This window comes from Etheostoma cragini, chromosome 16 (genome assembly GCF_013103735.1).
Source record: "Etheostoma cragini isolate CJK2018 chromosome 16, CSU_Ecrag_1.0, whole genome shotgun sequence".
In the NCBI taxonomy this organism is placed as follows: domain Eukaryota; kingdom Metazoa; phylum Chordata; class Actinopteri; order Perciformes; family Percidae; genus Etheostoma; species Etheostoma cragini.
In genome coordinates this window covers 19,782,038-19,803,375 of record NC_048422.1, presented here as the reverse complement: position 1 = coordinate 19,803,375, position 21,338 = coordinate 19,782,038, and the positions used below count along the sequence as shown (strand labels likewise).

At 40.6% G+C, this 21,338-nt stretch overlaps 2 protein-coding genes and 1 long non-coding RNA gene across 3 annotated transcripts in view; 2 read left to right on the top strand and 1 right to left on the bottom strand.

The window, feature by feature from the left end:
* The first annotated feature begins 2,662 nt into the window (after positions 1-2,662).
* On the top strand, positions 2,663-10,634 carry dipk1b (divergent protein kinase domain 1B). The gene is made up of 5 exons (XM_034896273.1): positions 2,663-3,835; positions 4,883-5,017; positions 8,257-8,364; positions 8,628-8,804; positions 8,891-10,634. The coding sequence occupies exons 1-5, from the start codon at positions 3,740-3,742 to the stop codon at positions 9,701-9,703; spliced, it is 1,329 nt and encodes a 442-aa protein (XP_034752164.1). The 5' UTR covers positions 2,663-3,739; the 3' UTR covers positions 9,704-10,634.
* LOC117959264 lies at positions 7,157-15,040 on the bottom strand. Its single transcript, XR_004659905.1, has 3 exons — positions 15,030-15,040; positions 11,785-11,789; positions 7,157-7,298 (listed from the first exon to the last, which is right to left on the bottom strand). It is a non-coding gene; the product is annotated as an uncharacterized LOC117959264 (long non-coding RNA).
* Positions 12,151-21,338, top strand: part of ttll11 (tubulin tyrosine ligase-like family, member 11) — a 24,510-nt gene continuing 15,322 nt past the window's right edge. The window contains exons 1-3 of the mRNA XM_034896272.1: positions 12,151-13,357; positions 18,546-18,645; positions 19,055-19,188. Coding sequence (XP_034752163.1) covers positions 12,806-13,357; positions 18,546-18,645; positions 19,055-19,188 — 786 coding nt within the window. The 5' untranslated portion in view covers positions 12,151-12,805. The remainder of the gene's footprint in view (positions 13,358-18,545; positions 18,646-19,054; positions 19,189-21,338) is intronic.

The window sequence follows — 21,338 nt, the reverse complement described above, 5'->3', positions numbered from 1 at the left end:
GGGAGAAATGTCCCCGTGTGTTAGGGTGACCGTTATTTGATTTCCAAAATAGAGGACACTCGTTTTGGAGACAAATTTAGACAGGCTTCAGAGATGAACCTGCTTCATGTCTCAATGGTGCAAAATAAGTATTAAAACAAAATCTGTACCAAAATAATAGCTCTCTTTTCAAATAAAAAAATAAATACATGTGAAATAATGTTCTAAAAATGACAGCTTCAAAATCCAGCTTGAACTAAAATATCTCCTAAATGTACATTTTTAATGTAATGAATACGTTTTTTTTTGGTGTCCATGTGAGTTTTCCAGTACCTTTATTGGACACTGAAACATAACCTATGTGCTGGCTTTGCACACGCTGCTCTGCCTCCCACTTGTCCCGACAGGGACGGTACGTGCAAAGTTTATTTTTGCAGTTCAACTGTGAAGCTGCACTTACTCTTCCGCATCTTGTGTTCAGTGCTGCTCGGTCTGATCTGCTCCGTGTGTGTGCGCGTCGCAGAGCCTTCGAGCCCGCGAGGCAGCTTCTCGGGAATTGCGTCACGCAACAAAGTACCGTAGTACTGTTTGCAATGCGCCAGTCAATTTAAGTACATGCTTAAGGGTCCCAAGAGGAAAACGGCAAAAAACTGAATTTTTCATGAATTTATAACACCCCCCGGACAGTACGTAAAAAGTGGACATGTCCTGGCAAAAGAGGACGTTTGGTCACCCTGCCGTGCTCATCACAGAGGAGTAAGAAAATCAGAAGATGAAACCGTCAGATTGAAGAAGCTAGAAGCAGTACATTTTTTGCCATTATTACCAAAAGAATAAATAATAATCAAAATGGTTTAAGTTTTCTCTGTTTCAGCTAACCATTAAAGCTCTGTATAGAATATGATCTAAACTGGCATATGTTAACATGAGTGGTTAATACAACAGTTAGCTCTATTCCTTCCCTCTCTTCAATCGGTATTGTATATTTCTTGTAAAATTCTAAATTTTATTATATTATCATACTGGATGTACGTTATTATTTTTTTACATTTCTTTCTTTCCTTTCTCCATCCATCTTCGACCGCTTCTTCTTTCCTTTCTGTTTTTTTTATATGTTAAGTGAGTGGTGTACTTTGAGAGCAAAGAATAGTCAAATTCCTTGTTTGTTTACACAAATCTGGCCATAAAGTTGATTCTGAAGTTGATGTAGTGGGAAATAAAATGTCAGCAACATGTTGTCATTATCATTATTTGTAATTTGTGATGAAGTAGGATTTAAATGATCAATTAATTCTCTATTAGTCAGTACTGGCCTTTCTCATTTAAGGATGTGGCCTTCAGCTCTGTCTCATAGATCGCAAATGTCAATGGTCCAATGGACAATAATCTTTGTTATATAAAATGGATTTTACTGGTTATGATTTTGTATGGGAATACTTGTAAACAGTAGCATTTGTCTCCTGATGTATTTCTCATTCTTGCAGGTATACAGAGAGAGAAGGTGCATGGATTTGCCCCCATGAGGAAAGCTGATCTCAGATACTGAGGTGACTGCGTTTCAGAGGATGATAACTGGTATTGTTGAACATTTATACTCTGTAGATTGCCTGAGGGTTTATTTTGCCCCTTGAGACGCAACTCTGGCTACAGTGTCTCTGTTGTGCAATAAGTGGGCAGACAGTAAGAGACTGGCTCCCGATTACTCAGTTCGCCATGTTTAGTGGGCTTTGGGTATGGAACCGGGCCAGATACTTAGTGAGTTTACCTAAAAGGTTTATATTTTACCACTGAGTAAAACCTGAGTTACTTTGAGTACATTTTTGTTACGTTTGATCAGTTTTTGCCTGTCTTGTTTATTTTTTTATGATATTTCTATATTTTTAAATAGTTCCCTTTATTTTGAAAAAAAGAAAATAAACGTGCAGTACATCCATATCTAAAGCTTTTAAGACCATTTAAAGGGAATAAACCAAGAAGTAGGACCGAAACACGGTTAACATTTTTGCCTTGATTGTTTCTAATGAAGGTCTTCATCATAGAGGACCAGTGTTCATCTTGTGATGGACCAGATAAAGCAGTGGAGCTGCAGCAGCGGTGCTCGGGAAGGTGAGAATTCATGCAGACGACATTTGCAGATTATTTGCTCCTGCGTTTCCTTTGCTCTCGTCCCGCATGCCCCTTGAGGCGTTGCAGTCCAACTTCTGGATCTCACTTCTGGATGGAGGCTAAACGTTCCCGGTTGCAGAACTACAAGATTTAAAAACCTTTTTGTCCCCGCGACAATCACTCTGTTAAACCAACTGCAGAATTAGAATTACCTTGCAGAAAACGCACAAGCACTTTGGTCATGTGCTGTTTTCTTTTCCTTTTATCCATGTTTTACTGTCTCTATTACATGTTTTAATGTTTGGTGTGTTGCATGTTATGTGGTGGTCTACAAAGTTTTAATGATATCCTGCCTCTGACTGTAAACCTAGTTTACCCACGGGTACCAATAAAGTGACCTGAGACCTATGGGGTTGAGCCTGTGTCATTAGGTGGCAAAGAATAAAAGGTCTACATTATTGTCTGCAATTTGGAAGCTCTAAAAGGTCAATTTAGTAATGTAAAAATGAATTGGGTGAGGAAAACGAGTATTACAAAGTTAGTTTAAAACAATAATGTACAATATCTACTTTCTTAGTAGTTATGTCATTGGTTTTGCGTTGTGGGGCAAAAAAATGTCACAATAATCTTTCAGCAAGTGGTCTGAGAGAAAACTAGACTTTTGCATACCTTGACTGTGCACACAGGGTTCAGAAAATCTAATCTAGACGTGAAGGGAGACTTTGGTCAATCACAGGTCATTTTAAGATAGAGAGAGCATTCCTATTGGCTGTCTGGGCATGCATGGCCCGTGCAACTGAGGCGGGAGGGGGAGCTGCAGGATGAGGTCTCTCTCTACTTCAAATTCTAGCAGGGCTTTTTTGATGCATTTACCCTCTTCGGCTTTAACTGAATCAGCAGAATTTCAGCTCAAATGTAGGCTAATTAAAAAATATTTTACTAGATGATCACTATCCACTATCTGATCGCTGGCCACTGATTAAAACGTTTTGTGGCAACAGAGACAAACGGTTTTCTATTGGCCTAAATGTTTTTTCTTTGCACAAGGGGCTCACGTCTAGAGAGGTAAACCTATGTAAGGGTACGGTGTGCTATTGACTTGTGTTTTTGAGACAGACAGTGACGCGCAGGCGGGATTTATGTCGGCGGTATCCAAACATTTCACGGCTGAGAACCCGCATCTTTCCCTTTAAAGGCGTGCAGTGATGAGTCGCTGGGAAACAGAGGTTGTATGCTCATCGGGAGACCCACCGTGGCACATTTTTATTTAATCTGATGAGATAATAGGAGACGATGCTTCTGGATTTCCCGGTGATTTTGGCTGGCGTCTGAGGAGGAGATATTTAATTCTGGGGTAAAATTGAGATTTTCTGGCCCATTTGGTGCGCAAATGTGAAATTGCTCAATTTCATGGACGCATCCTGATCATTTCTCCGGCTAATGATTTGTGTTGAAAAATAGGATTACGAAACCGTCAGGTCAGATCCGGTGTTGTGTTAGCCCCGAGGCGTTTGTTGCAGTAGGCTAGAAACAAGCTGCAGGAAACAGGATGGCATATAAGCTGCGCTTTATAATCAGACGTGGGTTTTGTGTACTTGCGACGCAAGGGGTAGATTTCCCGTAATGTGATCAGACTGCGATCCGAGGTTTCTCGATGCGCTACCTCCGAACAGAGTCGCTCATAATGCCGAGGGCTTTGCGGAGACTGCTCCATTTGGTGCTGTTCTGCCCTCTGTCCAAAGGTCTACAGGTATGTATGGACAGCGTACTGGGCTGCTACACAGCAAATACCTGCATGCATGCTAAATATGTGTCCAGTCCTACAAGCATCACAAAATGTCGCGAGTCTTACAAAAATATAAATAAAAAAGAGATGGTGCAGATCAATAAATGAGCTATCTTTGTTTTATCCTTATTAAGGTCAAGTGACCAGCTGTTCATTATTGTTGTGGAGGCCTCAGTGGTGGAAAGAAAATCAGTGGCTTGCCAACATTTATTCGCGTACTGCAGCCCTCTAGTAGCATACAATGTACAGGGCTAGTTATGTGCTTCCACTTCACTAAATTTCAGATGGAAATATTTTGAATAAAACAAATGAAATGTTAAATTAAATACATCGCATAGCCTACTTGAAATTTTAAAGGATGCTTATTGATAGGTGGAATATTTAAGCATGTAGGTTTTCAACTGTATCTCATCTATTCTAAGGCCCATCCACACAAGGCTTAGTTTTAGGTAACCCGATTCCACAGTTGAGAATAGATCGGAATGTGGCCATTAGAAGGGTCTTACAAATTAGGGGTTTGAAGGTAACACTGTATCACAGAAATAGATAAACTAACATGTGTGAGGACAAGAAGAAAAGTACAAAATGAGTTAGTCTGATTTTCAGAGAGACATTTTGGGTACACACGTGTGTGTGTGTGTGTGTGTGTTTTATCTTCCTTGTTTAATAATTGAATAAATCTGCATTTAATCTGAATTTATTGGACTTGTCACTATCACTTACTAACCCCTAAACAAGTCTACCTGGAGTTTGTAAGACATCTATGAGTTCAACTTCTTAGATGGTTTCATTTAGAGGTATCATACAGTATGCTTTAACTTTTGATACTTTTAATTACATGTTGTCCTACTTATTTTACCAATAAGATAACATAGTTTTATCAAGAGGTCAAGGGACCTGTTCTTTCAGTCATTGTAGTTTAGACCTGTTTATGTGATCAGTTTCCATGTCTGCCGGACTAACTGTGTGTTTTCTGGTTTTCATCCATCTCTTTCCTCCCGCCCTCCAAAGAGTCGTCTCCCTGCCATTAAAGTGAAGTACCTTCTCCTGGTATGGCTAGGCATCCTCATCGCCAGCTGGGTCATCTACATGCAGTATGCATCTTACTCTGAACTCTGCCGTGGGCATGTGTGCCACATGGTCATTGTAAGTAGTCTCTCAATACGTCAATTTCATGACTTCATCACTGTGATGAGGGTCAGGATGCTACAGAAAGGCTCTACAAACATCTCCGTCAGGGGTCAGGCTTCAATTGATTAAATATGTTGCTATTAAATTTGTGATTTTTGGGAACTAAATTCATATTATGGTTTCAGTTTACATGGAAACACACTGGTGTGTAAAAGATAAGATCCACATATCCACATAAGTTCATTATTGGCCACTATGGAAACAACAACAAAAGGCATGAAGGCAGTTTTATGGTTCTGAGGAGGCTCCACGCATAGCTTTCTTCATAGCCTTTGTAAGTGGCCTGATGTTTATACATGTGTGTGTGTGTGTGTGTGTGTGTGTGTGTGTGTGTGTGTGTGTGTGTGTGTGTGTGTGTGTGTGTGTGGGTGTGTGTGTGGGTGAGAGTGAGAGTGAGAGTGAGGGTGAAGTGAGAGAGTGACAGCAACTAGCCTTGGAGTAAGTAGCGACTCTAGAGTCACTCTAGAGTCTGAGAGAAACAAAGTGTCTCCCCTGAGCTTTCTGACGGCGGGAATTATGTAGCAGGAAAAGTTAACCCTCTCCTTGATTTCATGTTGTTAATGGAGAATGCAACACTACCAAGCCACGGCCGAGCGAAGTGCGTTGCTGTGACGTTTTAGTTACATCGAGAGGTGCACGTCAGGCCACGGCGTAGGGTTCGGCGTAGGTTTGTGTCTTCTCATACCTATGCGCGTAGCAACGGTGATTTTACGCAGATGTATAAAAAAGCCTTTAGGCAGTTCAGATATGTTTGTAAAATGTTGTTGAGATGCGGGGGGGGAGTTGCTGCAAAATTTAAGATAGAAGAAAGCTGTGATAGCACACATGCAAGTCAATACAAAATGGATTTGCTTTGAGCCAAGTCAATCAAATCAATATATATCATGTCCTGTATGTTTCTTGAGATGCTCGGGCGGATTTGAAACCAGCTTATTTGTTGTCGCTCCATCTGTGTCACAGATCTACAGGTAGTCCTAAGTAGGAAACAGAAGAATACAGGCTACAGGATGGAATAAGACAATAATGTTCCAGCTGATGCAGTGAAATGCTTAAATAACATGCAAGAATTCACATCAGAACATGACAATGGGACAGGAGGATTGTCTTTTGAGGAGAGGAGTTGTCCTTGGGTTGGCCTCTTCCTTCTCTGTCCTTTCATGCTGGGTGAAGATACAGCCTAAAGCTTAACTACTCTCCTGCTGTGCCCAGCTGCTTCCAGAGCCTTTGGCTGTTGAGGAACAGAACCAGCCACTGGCATTTAATGAGACACTGAGGAACACATTGGTGATTAAGAACATAATTACTCAGGGTCATTGATGAAACGATTAATGATGTAACCCCATCATACCAGATAATCAGATTTGCAAAGCAGTGTGTGTGTGTGCCTGTGCTGACATTTTGAAAGTGTGTGGGCCTCAGTTTTAGACATGTGTAATGAATAAAAACCAATACAATTACAGGGAAACATTTCATGACACTAGAATTAACTCGGTAAAGGTGGGAACTTTTGTTGGGAACACAAAGACTTTGGATTTGCCTTGGTGACATGAACTGGGTGGAGAGACGCAGTGTGGAGGTGTGTCTGTAGATATCTGGCAGTAAACTCCTGTTATAGAGAGAAGGATTTCAAGGATTTGTGCCAGCTCAAAACTATGAAAAGTGCCAGAGAGTCATGTTTTGTGCTGTTTTCCTCCGGCTTTACATGGCATAGAGGCATGTACACTGGATGTACAGTAAGTCATCAGGCTTTGCCATTCTGCTTCAGGTTGCATTTAGTACACCTCACGATAAATAACCTACACTAGGAAGAACAGTGGTATTGTGGGAATGCATTAGTATAGCTCATCACAAATCCATACATTATCTTAAAGGAACAGTTAGACATTTTTGGCAATACCCTGATTTATTTTTCTTGTTGAAAGTTAGATGAGAAGATCGATACTCTCACTAAATATGAAGCTATGGTCAGCAGCAGATTAGTTTATATCGACAACCTTTCATTTCCGCGATGGGTCAGGGGCCGTCCTCGTAGGGCCAGCAGCATGACAGGGACAACCGCAGGACAGAGAACACTACAGGCGGGAGGGAACGTGGGTTAATATGTGGATTAATACTCTGATGTCTACACAACTGTGTGAGTTGAGTGACTTCCAAAAATTCGCCACTTTACTCGAACCAAAGTTGAAAACACCTGCTGATGTCTGTCTTCTTTAGTCTGTTGACTATTTAGGTTTTTCTCCTTCAACTCATCAAACATATTCTGCTCTTACCGCGGTGTCTTGTGTTGACTGTTTATGATGATGATGATGATGTTGTTTTTCTTGAGTTATTATTGGACAATAATTTTTCTGACCTTTTCGAATCGCCCAACAAATAACCCATATGACAAAAAAAATACTAAAATCAAACTAAGACTAAGCATTTTCAAAAAATAACAAATAAACTAGCAAACGCGCTTTAAAAACTACAAAATAGTCAAAACAAAATAAAAATATAAACTAATGAAAAATGAAAAACTATATCAACCTTGGTTTGGTACTGCCAATATGTTTTGTTTTGTCATGGTCAAAGAAATCGTGGCAGAGAATCATGATGTCAATTCTAAACTAAAAAAATTGTGATTTGTATTTTCCCCCGAATCGTGCAGGCCTAATTTTAAGAAAAAAGGATTTTTGTCTGATTTTAAGAGACTCTAGTCACGCTCGTCCTGCAGGATGTAATTTCGATCCTTTACCCTTAAGTACATCATCTATGGCAGATGTGGCTCAGGTGGTAGTGCGGTAATCTACCACTTGACAGGTCAGCGGTTCGATCCCTGGCCCCTGAGTCCCCTGCTGAATTGTCCTCGGATCATCAGTGTGTGAATGGAAGGCGATTTTGAAAAAAGTGAGAGCTAAATGAAATGTAATGTAAACTAAAACACATAGTCTACCTGGAGTAGGATTATTATGCTAGTGAATTTGTTGACCACTGTAGTAGAATGTACATAAAAGCACTAAAATACATATTTGTTCTTCAATCAGTTACTCTGTTTTTTTGGCCATGTATAATATGCCATAAGCATGCATGGATAAAGGAAGAAAAGACATCTTGAAATACTTGATGGGTAACCATAGAGAGACACTTCACTCACTTTAGAGAGAGCATTCACCTTAGTATTTCCTGTATTTAATTTACTGCGTTTCCTTCTGCAGTGCGATCACTACAGAAGGGGCATAATATCAGGCTCGTCCTGCAAGGCATTGTGTGAGCAGAAGACCCTAACCCTGCAGCACTGCATGTCCACCTCCTCTACATATCAGGTATAATAAACACACCCATTGTACACACACCCACAGAATACATTTGGCAAAAAAAACTTCCAAATCAGGCAGGCTTTGCGTGTATGTTAAAAAAAAACAACCAGAGTTTTACATTTTAGATAATGAAGAAAGTGGAAGAGGTTGTATTTATTCTTTTAAAATATAAGAATATCACACTAAGGCCTTTGAATGTTTAAATATTCAGCTTGTATTGAATTGATGTCTGTATTTAGAAATGATTGTCCCATTTGTTTTACTTGCAGGTGTACAGTGGACTGTGGAAGGAAAGACCTGTTGTGATCAAGTGTGGGATTGAGGACCCAGTGAAGACTGATGGGTCTCCAGGCTCTGTCTTGCGACAGGAGATGAGCTTATTTGACAAACCCACTCGTGGAACCTCTATGGATGAATTCAAAGAGATGCTGCACAGTTTCCTCAAGGTATTTTTTTTTCAGCAATTACACCATTTAACATATCGGAATACATACTTTAATATATATCACCATACAATACTTGCTTCTTGCAGGCTAACCTCGGTGAGCAGCCATCTTTGAGCACCTTGGTGGACAGGGTCATTAACCTGGCTGATGTCAACCAGGATGGCAAAGTGTCCCTAGCTGAGGCCAAGTCTATCTGGGCTCTTCTCCAGATGAACGAGTACCTCCTGATGGTGGCGCTGCAGGAGAAGGAGCACACTCCTAAGCTGCTGGGTTTCTGTGGAGACTTGTATGTGACCGAACGTGTGGGCCACAGCTCCCTCTACAGACTAGAGGTGCCTCATTACCTGCAGGCCCTGGTCCCAGAGGCCCTCAGCACCAGTCTGAACCACTGGCTCGCACCAGCCTGGCCCCGCAGGGCTCGCATCACCATCGGCCTGCTGGAGTTTGTGGAAGAGGTCTTTCACGGGTCCTACGGGAGTTTTCTAATATGTGATGCCAGTCCTCGCCATGTGGGCTACAATGCAAAGTATGACTGCAAGATGGCCAATCTGCGCAGTGTGGCATCTGAGGCGGTTGTGCGGGGATTTTTGAGAGGACGGCGATGCGAGACTAACGCCGACTGCACCTATGGCCGGGACTGCACGGCCACTTGTGATCGACTAGTGAAGCAGTGCAACACCGAGGTTTTACAGCCCAATTTGGCAAAGGTGTGCGTGTTGCTGCAGGATTTTCTGCTTTTTGGAGCACCTTCAGACCTCCGAGGGGATCTGGAAAAGCAACTACGCACCTGCGTGACACTCAGCGGTCTGGCGAGCCAGATGGAGGTGCACCACTCACTAGTCCTCAACAACCTGAAGACATTACTGTGGAAGAAAATTTCTAACACTCAGTACTCTTGAAAACAGCTTGTGATTATCTGTCCTGTACCTCTACACAAAGAGTGAATTAATACATGAACATGAGGAGTTTTTGCTTATGAAGCTTTGCCAAATGTCTTAGAGGGTGGTCGTCATTAATGTATTTGTACTCTACGTTGACTGTGAATAGCAGGAAACTGAAATAATGAATATACAATATGAAACAGTAGAAGAAGAAGACTATTTCTTACATTTGTTTTCCAATGTATTATTTTTTTAAAAGCACATTCATCTGTTTAGACATAATGTTCTCAGGGCACTGCCTACAACTTAATTCCTAAAACATCTGTGAGTAAACTGAGTTTTGAAAGTAGTTTATAGAATACTGTTTTGTTAGAGTCAGAATGTCAAATTGAACACGTGATCATTTTTGTACAACTGTAAACATTGGTGGAACTCTGCTGTTTCCTGTGTGAACAAGATAAAAATAATGGATGGAGTACTGCATATATACAGCATCACTGTCCCTCTTGGTATTGATTAGTATTGACAATATATTCAAAGCCACCTGAACAGACTGGACTTGTAAACGATCATCAGACATGATTTAACTTGAATTAACGTCTAACCATAAATAAACATAAGTTGTTAAAAAGTGCATTTATCTAAAGTGGGTAGGTGGTGTCAGGACAGAAGAAGTCAAAAGTCAAAAAATGGAAAAGTCAGGCAGATGTTCTCATAGAAAGTAGATCACCGTTTCGGACCTTTCGGAGTATTGTATATGATTAAAAACTGGTATAAGTAAAAAAGAATCCTTAACAGGACCAACATTTTTTGTCATAATTCATTTTGAGACTATGATTCTTTGATTCAAGACACAAAAACCATCTAATCTTTAGTCAGCTAGAATTGGTCTTATGTGCTGTTGTCATTATGTAGTGGCAGTTTCAGCAATTGCAACAAGAAATTATTTTAAAATTTTAAAAAACTGACTTACTGACTTACCTCAATTTTGCAACTAACAGCTTTTTGTATATAATTGGTTGCATGATTTAGAGAAAATACAGCAGGAATCCTGACTGAAGACACTCTCTGTATCCTCCGCCTCACTTCCTTGGGAGGAGATACCATGAAGGACGTAGAGGGTGTATTCTGGATGTAGGTGAAGATTAATCTACGGACAGTTTTAGGGTCCCTGTCCTTTTGTAAGCATTTTGCAAGAAGACATTCTCTTCAAAGGTCAATAAAGGTCAATAAAAAAAAAACATGGATATGACTCTTTTGTTTTTAACAAACATGGATATGGATACAATACTTGGTGTATTTTAATAAGCCTGCATGTGACACAAAAAGCTGTATTGTCTTATTTCACAGTTTGTAGTTTGGTAGGGACTCCAGATACCCAAATGTGCACAATCTGTCCTCTTAGAGTTTAAATAAAAGCCAAGAAATGAATCAGGCTTGGTGTATCCATGTGTTAGCTACAAATGTGTGGCTAACACACACACACACACACATGTACTGTGTGTGTATATATATGTATTTAAATATATATATATGTCACTTCTATAGCCATGCCTAAATCAAAATACCAATCTGACTTACCCTGCTCCTGCAATGTGTAGACAGACATTCTGGGATGTCCTATGGCTGTGCTAGGGGTGCTGCTTTAGGACATGCACTTCAGCAAACTTTTAACTACATATGATTTGGAATCACTAGCAGTAATCTTTGTTTTGCATGTATTACCACCCTCACCTGAAAACAACTCGTGGGCAAGTAATTCGGCAATGTGTGCGGATTGTCTGGTTTGTTCTTCAAGCAGGAGGTAGTAATATTCCTTTCTTCCTTTTACAAACACACAGCCACACACACACAGCCACACACACACACACACACACACACACACACACACACACACAGGATCGGTCATCATGTAATTGCAATATGTATTCACAGTAGTTATTCACAATGGGTGTTAATTGTACACATAATCATCATATAGGACCACAATAATAAAACTGGTGACGATATTCTCTGTGCAAACTGGGGAACACCATGGATGGGGGACACTGAAACCTGACATCCCCTTATTGCCTTCATGGGCTGTCGGAAACAATCACTACTGCTAAGCAGATGCCAATTGAAATAGAACAGGTTCATTATATTTTAATGTAAACGGTCCACCTCTAAAATTAACAGGAAAATACATACTAGAATCGGCGTTTTGTGGTATCGGTGTGATTATTTCAGTTTCTGACGAGCTGTACGTAACGTTAGTTTTTATTTTCTACAATACAATCACGCCACTTTAAAAAACACGCTGACATAAATATCATATCATCAATAGACTAATTTACATACTTTTAAAAACACCACCAGAGCGCTCTATGTGTAACGCTAGTTAGCTAATGTGCGAAAAATCCATTGAGAATTAGGAATATTCGGAAAGTCGGAGGTTACGCGGAGCTCAAAAGGCAGCATCAGCTGGGTTCAAACCAGATGGAGGCTGGACAACGTCTGCCTTCTGCTGCTGCTAACAACACAGGGACGATAAGAGAGACAGCAGAGGACCGTGCATGGGCATCATTACAACGCTGGTCACCGCTGGAGAACGTCCGCCATGAGTTAGAGGGTAGTTTCGCCGACGGTAGAGACCCATGCCATACGTTAGCTAAATGAGGGTTGACAGGCTAACGTCAGGTTGAGCTATCTTCAAGCTGTCTTCAAGCAGCTAACGTTAGCTTTAGTGCTGGCTACAAGTGCTGCCACTAGCGGCTAGAGTAGGGCAAGTCAACGACAGCTTGTAGCTGCTAGCCTTTTGAAGTTGCTCATTGAATCCTTATGGCCATATGGCAAAAGGCGTCAGCTAGCGTTAACGGCGGGTAGCCTACTTATTTAGCCTGAGCTGTCAGCCGGTTCCGTTACATGCTGTGAGCATATCTCCACGGTCTGCTTACTCCCTCTGTTTTGGAAACGGCATGATAGAAGCAAATGGCTTTTTAATTACGTTTAATCAGCTTTTTAAGCTAGCAATGCGTTTTATATTATTTCAGAATCACGTTAGTTTGACGGCGTCAGATTGTTGCACTCTGTGGCACAACTGTGCCCTGCCCAGCAGCGTCACTCGTAGCATTACACATAATGAGTGATCATTATGTAAAAGTCAGAAATCAAATCGAGGAAATGAAATCATTTGGCGAGGATGCAGAGAGGGAGGGTGTGGATTCTGAGGAGCAGGTGCCAGTGTGTTCTCCCTCTGCTTCTGTCTCACCACCAGACCCTTCCTGCACCACTATAGCTGGAAGAGATACGTCCGACACCTCCATCACTTGTAAACATAGGGGTAAAAGTCGGAGTAAGCTGGAGAACGATGACAAGAACTCCAGTGGCAAACACACCTCCGATTTGTCATTGCATGGGTCTGTAGTTTCTGCTCACGTTGGGAGAAATTTGAATAGAGTAGGGCATGATCGGACACTTCACATCAAAGGAACTGGAAAGATACTACAAGGCAAATCGGAGACTAATGGGAACTATGTAACCGTCCCCCCATCCAAAAACATTCAAGAAACACGTCGTGAGGATGGATTCAAACATGCAAGGAAAGGAAGACCAGTGACGGTGGATATCTCGAAAGCCAAAACCTCATTGGAGGCACTGAAGTTGAGCATCAAACAGCTGAAGTGGAAAGAGGTGTGCTACATCAGTTTCTTGTTTTTTTTGCAGTGTGTCTTAGAGAAATACTATTCACCCATGTGCTGTGCAAGTTTTAATTGATTGAAATTGTAAACTACTACTGTGCTGGTTTCACAAAGCCGTGCATGCTTGATGCAAAGAAAATCCCTGACATCAGCTGCTCAGTGCATCAATGTTTCATTCTGATGACAACCAATTACGGAGTTTGTCACGAATGGGCATGGATGAAAACTTCTTTCCTACCTTATACAAACTGTAACATTCAGAACCATATGTTTGCATAAAAAGGCTGGGGGGGGGTGATCTGAAGCTGGATCTGATCTGGGTTGGAAAGGTCACACACAAAGGTTGCCTGCAGTGTCTGTGTACGTCGGAGATGGAAATGCCAACAATGCATATTTTTATAGCATTCAAGGATATTAATCTGCACATTCCTCCTAAAACCTGAAATAACCTTTTACTGGGCATTAATGGCCAATATAATCTTAGCTGCTGCAACCCATAAACATTATTGTAAAGGACAATTTTAGAATTACTATCAATCTAGGATTAAACATATAAATGGGTCAGACTCTGAGTCTGATGAAGAGCAGTTGGGTTTGTAGTGTCACCCAGGTGTAATAAAGAAGCCCCAGTGTGCAAGCTAGTTCTTTATTTCTTGATCTGCTCACTTTTGGCTCAGCACCTCCCTCTTTGGTTTGGATGTGCATCCGTATACTCCTCTTTGAAATCAGTCTAGCAATGATTACACTAGCCAGCTTCTCCCTGGAAATCTATTCTATTCAGATTCATATTCTATATGAATGGTAATAGATCACCTGTTTGTTTTCTTCACAATCCAAAATCTGACGTTGTATGAGCAGCAGTAATTGGGAAAAAAAGTGAATAATTTCCAAAGTTGGAACTGACATTTGAGCCTGTGTAGGAGTATTTGTAACAATGTTTTGCACACTTAAATTATTTATGTATTTTATGTAAAATTACTTGTGAATAGGTTTAAGTTACTGTTTTTATTAATGTAATGTAAACGGGTTATAACAACAAAAAGTGTTTTTATATCTAAAGCTGGAGCACCTTATGCACAGCAGTTACACACACACACAATTAAACACACACACACACAATTAAATGTATTGTCCTCATCAGAAAGTGGCATGAATACATACAGTACTGAAGGTAGCCAATCTGGTCTTGTCAGAAAATACCCAGGAGATTTGATAGTGATGAGGTAAGGGAGTGGAGTCCCAAAGACGCAGGAATGTTTCTACCTGTCTAAACATAAAATGCTGATTAATCTTCCATCCATATAGTAAATTGCAAATGGAGTCATAGGTCTTCTATTGATTAAGTATATCCAGGATCAGTATCAAAGTTTGAAGAAGTCATTGATTGAAAGCATGACACATTATTCATTAGATGGCACTATCAGATTTAACCCAGCCAGAAATGCCAGTTTGCTCTACTGTATAAAATTACAGAGGGTGGATGAAAGTTGTTTTAAATGTAAGGCAACAACTTTGAAACATTTACGACAGAGGCTAATTGATCCAGCTCTTATTTCTCCGAGCCATAACCACCATCTGGCCAATTTGAATGATGCAATTAATACCTGCTATTCGCAATTATTAACATGGTTCTCCATTATGCATGAGAATTAAAGAAGGGCTACGCAAAGTTACTGGCGCAGTAAAGACTCTGCTTATCACCGGTGACCACGCAGTGACACTTGAACCCGTCCAGGTCTGGTATTGGAAACGGTAGACAAAAGGCCTATACATTACCACGTTTAGTCCTCACGCTTCACCCCCAACGCAGTCAAGGGCAATATAGATCCTGTGTTACCTGTCAACATCTTTCTATGGAGGTTGAAACTCCAGTAGCCTTGTTTGTCAATTATGAAATGAAAATTGAAAGGTGAAAATCCCTTTAACGAGGTGTATCATGTAAGATTTAAGTAGGTCTATAAAATTAGTTAGTGGATACAATTATGAGAAGTTTATGAAGATATTTTAGTACATTTGGCTTTTTGGTCCATTTACATCCAAATTAGTATCTCTTTCTGCAGTGTTTTCTGGCCTGAGAGACCGCTGTCAATTAACTTTCAACATATGGCATTCTCTTAAACAGTGGGAAATTATTAGCCTTAAGCGCCTCTAATCCATTAGACCATTAGGCCTCTTTGAGGCAGAGAGAGAATGGCAAGCCTGAGGGTTTGAGTGACAACGTCAGAAAAAAAAGATTAATAACGGTGCATTTAATCATAGGCTTGGTATTTTGATCAGGATTCTACAGACTAAGCTGACATTTTAACAGTCTTGCCACGTGGGGTCTACCTTGGACCCTCTTTTGAAAATAGTAACCTGTACAACAGAAATTCTAAATGCTATTTAATGGATGCATGACAGACGTGCTGCAATTTAAAATACATTTCATATACAGTATGGCTGCACTTTTGTTACAGTGCGAAATGGAAAACATTGTACTTTGGCTGGGCTTCAGTGAGGAAAGTATATATTTATTCACATAGTGGCTGGGAAAAGAACTTCTCATGAATCAACACATTATTTAAGTTCACAACAATGGGTTGAAAGTGTTCTTACGTTTATTTCTCAATACATAAAACATGGCTATTTTTGTCAAAGACCTATAGAAACTACCCAATTAATTTGACCTCCTTCCCTGATGCAATTAGAAAGTTACACGCTGGCATCTGTGTGGCAGTATTTATAGCAGGTCTTGGCTGTCGAGTAGGATTTCCCTGTTTCACACGCTCTCACGCTAACTCATTAATGAGATGCAACTCTGTCATTGATCTATCTTGTAGCTTGGTAATGGGGGCAGGGGGTGTCGTGTGACTTGAGAATTTAGAAGTGGTGACGATATTCAACTGACCTTCCAGTATAACTTGATCTAGAGTCCTGATGTCATAAAGTTAGAGATTAGAGACTTTAGTTAGAGTTAGAGACAAATTCATGACAAATTCTTCCAAGCACAATGTTGATGTATTGAGACTGAGATGTAAACTGTGTCAAGTTCTACTATATTAATGAGCATTGTGGAAAACAGGGAGTGAATCTTTAAAATAAATTATTCAGATCTCTATCAGCAGGTTATAAGGATGAAGAGTACCCCCCACAGACTGAAAAAAAAACCACTACAGAAAGGCAGTCGAAAGTGTTTACTGAGAAGGTATGCCAGGTTACTGTCCTGTTAGACTGCATTCACACCAGTATTTGTGATCCATCAACAAACTGAACTGTATTGTAGTTAAATACAAGCCAAATGATGACCATTGACCATGAATGCAGCATGTGTAAAGACAGAATCAAGCTAGTTTTTAAAAAAAACTGAAACTTCTTGAATGGAGATTTGACAAAACGCATCCTGTAACAGACCTCGATAGCTGATGAAATGAATCAATCAATCATTGAATGTTATAATTAATTTAACAAAGTGGATTTTGCTTTGATGCAGAGAATTTAAATGCAGCATCATGTGGGAGAAATGTAGTAGTTGAAGATTTCCTAATAGAGCTCAGCAGTCTGGTTTCGGAAGTAAGGACGAGGATTTTGATTTTCAGGCAAACATGTTTTATTTACATTCTTATGGAGAAATACAACACTATGTACAATCCTAAGGGTAACTGCCACGGCTCTGTTTGGTGGAACTTGTTGTTACCATGGAAATGCCAAAACCGCCAACAGCTAGAGCGAGCTTCCACCATTAAGTCTATGATGGTTTGTGTGAACAGTCTTTTACCTTTTTTTGGTTTATAAATGTTATTTTGCATTGAATTAAGTATTATATTCTAACAATTCATTGCTTGGTTCCAGGCTTAAAGCAGCCAAATTATGCTCATTTTCAGATTCCTAATTGTATTTTGAGGTTGTACCAGAATAAGTTTACGTGGTTATACTTCCAAAAAACTCCATATTTTTTTGTGCTGCACATTTCCGAAGCTCCTCTTTTCACCTTGTATGTTGATCTCTCTGTTTTAGCTAAAGAGTGAGGCATCACACTTCTATCCTATCTTTGTTGGGAGTTGGATGTGTTAGTTACTGCACTACTAGCTACAAGCTAGCATTGCTAGCAGTTAGCCACCTCGTTCTCAATGACAAAACACTCCTACAACACCCACAAGTTCCCCCTAAGGTACAAAAGAAATTGTATAGAACTACTTACATGTCCCTCGTCTGCAGGCATTCCACGCAAAGTTGGAAGTGCGCCCTCATCCAGAAGGTGTCTCCAGGCTCATCCTGCCTTGTACTGTCCAAAGTTGGAGAAGCAGCCGACTGATGGGGTATTACTTAAAGTGGTTAGCACACCAAATATTTTAGTTGATGACGTAGACGGCCCTGCCGGTTCTGAACAGCTCACCCAAAAACTGAAGGCAGGACACGTTCAGAAACCTGTATCTCACTCAAAAAAGCATGGATCTTTGTTTTTTCCAAGTTTGTTTGCGTGTGTTTTTTCATAATATGGGCACTGTAAAGCTCTTTATATTGCCATGTAATGAAACATCAATGGAGATATTGAATGTTGAAGAACACTTCCGGAAACCGAGCCGTTAAAAAATTGCGTGGTCACTGTTGAGCTCTATGAAGTAGGTGTGCATGCACTGGTAAGGGGTCCATACACTTTTTGAACTCTTATCATGTTTGTCAGAAAACGTTAAAGATGGAATTTGTCCATCAGCTGTGATATGAAATGGGAAAACCAAAAGGATGAACGTGTAGAAAGTAATTTGGATATATCTGTACATCACACTGAGTGTCCTATCCTTTTGACTTCATTGTAACAACACTTTTGGTGCGTAATATGTGGTTTTTGAGTGTGTAAGTGTTGGTAGGAGTAGAGGTGTTGAGGACGAATGCTGTGCCTTGTGCCAGTAGGATCTCCTAGCTCTCTAAATCCTTTTTATAGTATCACTTCACCTCCTTTTTCCCAGCTCATCACAGTGGAACACGCACAACCTACCCTCTTTAGGCAGGATTATCTCTGCACTCTGGGATCATTAGAAGGTCAAACACCCTGCCAATGTGCTGAGTCAAATTAACAGATTACGCCTTCTCTCTCATTCGTGCAAAGAAAGTGTGATTTTCATAAAGTCATATTATTATTTTGTTTTTTAATCCTCTTTTATCACCCTCTGTTACTGTCTCTCTCTCTCTCTCTCTTTCTCCAGTTTCCTCTGGGGAGACGAGCAGCCTGTGATATATACTGGCATGGCGTTTCCTTCCATGACAATGACAACATCATTTCAGGGCAGGTGAACAAGTTCCCAGGTATTTTGCCGTTTCTGCTGCTCTCCTCTCATATAACCTTCTGCACTCCAATTCTTGTTGAACTGTAGGTGGAGAGATGGCTTTATTACAGCTTGCAGTGCTTCATGTGACTCAGTATTCTATAATCACAACAGGAGGGATTTAGCTAAACCCTTATTGATCCCCATTGCTCCAATGCTAACTTTTTCATGCCATGGCAATATCATCACAATCATTACTTAGATACTGGTTTGCATTTATCTTCTACTACATGATACCAGTGTTATAATGAGTTCTATCTTCTTACAATTTCTTGTCTGTATGCCTTCCTTCTAGTCCTTCCATAGATTGTATTTGCTTTCCCGGAGCATTATCATTCCCTCCTGACGCCTTCCAACAGTCCCTCTGAACTGTGCTTTCTGCATTGCAGGAATGATTGAAATGCTGAGGAAGATCAACCTGAGTCGGGCAGTGCGTACTATGCAAGAGTTGTTCCCCGAAGAGTACGACTTCTATCCCCGTTCCTGGATCCTGCCTGAGGAGTGCCAGCAGTTTTCCACACAGGTATAGTATCATAACTTTATTTAAAAAAAAAGAATTATGATCCTGGACATGATTAGTGGAGGTTTTTCTTTTGGAATAACTGAACTAAATTATTGCCACTTCTGTATTTCTGTGCAGTAAAAACATCGGATACTGTCAGAAATCAAGCAGATTTGGAACTGTTTCTGACAGCAAGGGTATGTGTAAAAAGTGATGACGGAAATCTCTTTTGCAAGGGACAAAAATACAGCGGGTAAAATGATACTGACAAATGATACTAAGAATGCTAATCTAAGGAATTTAATATAGATGTTACGGTAGTGTTAAATTCAGTCAGATAAAAACAGTGATTTGAATAATTATGAAAATCATAATCATGATTTGACAACAGACATTTTGACTTGTCACAGCAGCAACGGGTGTTACTTATAGCAGTAAGTAATAGCTAAAGGACATTTAAGTGTACCAGTAGGCCATGTTAGTAAGTCAACATGCATAACAGCATTGCCCTGACTTAGAATCCCTTAATGGCATGCAGCTATGTCATTAACATCGGTCCTGTTCTTGCTATCACAAGTCAAAACAGGTCTTTTATCTTTTTAAAGGACAATTCCGGCCAATTTTTCATGTTATCTTTAGAGCGCCTTTGTGCCTCTTAACAGACACAAAATGCAATTAATATGTCTGTACAACATGAACAGGGTCCTTACGTAACATCAAGATGCTTTTTCTTAGAGTGACAGTAGATTGACAGGAAAGGTGGAAGAGAGATGGGGCATGACACGCAGCAAAGGGCTGCAGGTCGGACTCTAATACACCAACCCTGTCTTGTTCTTGGCGGTGGGTAGCTTGCTTGCCTGGTTAGATACTAGAGGTAGCTGCTAGCTTTTAGCTGCTAGTGATAAGTGTGTTCAACCAGGCTTTTGTGAAAATCATAACGCAGCAGTTCTGTGTGTATTTATCTGTTGTTGGTGAGTATGAGGCTTGACAGTGTTGGTCTGTCTGCTAGTTCCCTTAGCCGGGCAGGCACCCTTTGTCCCCATCTTCCTCACCTCCCGCAGCCGACAACTATCCCCCGCGCGCCCGGTGGTGTGGTGGGTGATCGACACTGCCAAGCCTCCTACTCACCAACACCAGGACAATCACACACAAAATGGATGAGCTACAAATACACACGAAACTGCTGCTTTATGATTTTCACAAAAGCCTGGCTGAAACCACTCAATAGCAGCTAACGGCTAGCTCTAGCAGCTAACCAGGCAAGCAAGCTACCCACCGGCAAGATCAAGACAGGGTAGGTGAATTAACACAATGTCTGAGTTGAATACGCAACTTGGTGTTACATAAGGGCCCTGTTCATGTTGTACAGGCATATGAATTGCATTGTGTGTCTGTTAAGAGGCACAAATGCACTCTAAAACCTGCCCTGTAAAATGCCGTTTGAGCTCAATGAAAGCTCATGCACCTAGCTGCAGCTACTCAGTGTTGCCTGCACCGATTCAGGTCGGGGTTTTTTCCAGTCGAAAGTACTCTGATATTTATGGCGATCAAGATTAACATAAAAATTGGCTGGAATTCACCTTTTTAAGTGTCTCAAGCTGAAAACATAAATTCCTTAGATTATGTCAATTTTAGATTAAGATTGCAAGATGAATCCCCACTATTATAAATAAAAGACAGCTCTGAGCTATCACAGTCTTTATTTTTGCCTTCTTTCTTCCCATGAATCTTCTAAATTGGTCATATTTTAGCAAAAACAACACATGCTGAAGTCGGGAAATCTTCTGTTGTCTATACACTAGTGCTTTTTTCTCTTTGTCCACTGTAACTGCTCACCATGCTACACTGCAGCAGCCAGTAGTGTACTTAATGGTATGACTTGTTTAATTTGTGTGTCATGTGCTCACTTTGTTGCTCATTCTCCTTGAGGGTAAAAGACAGACTGTACCAACTTTATGAATATTACCCTTTATGGTCATCTGGCACTTCTTAACACATGGTTGAATCTAGTATGATTACTTTGTAACGGTAACACGTGACAAGCAGGGAGAGCCCTGAGGAGAAAAATGAGCGTCCCTCAGCTGCTTTTCCTTGGTTGACTACAGTGAGCAAGCATGGCTATACACACACACACACACACACACACACACACACACACACACACACACACA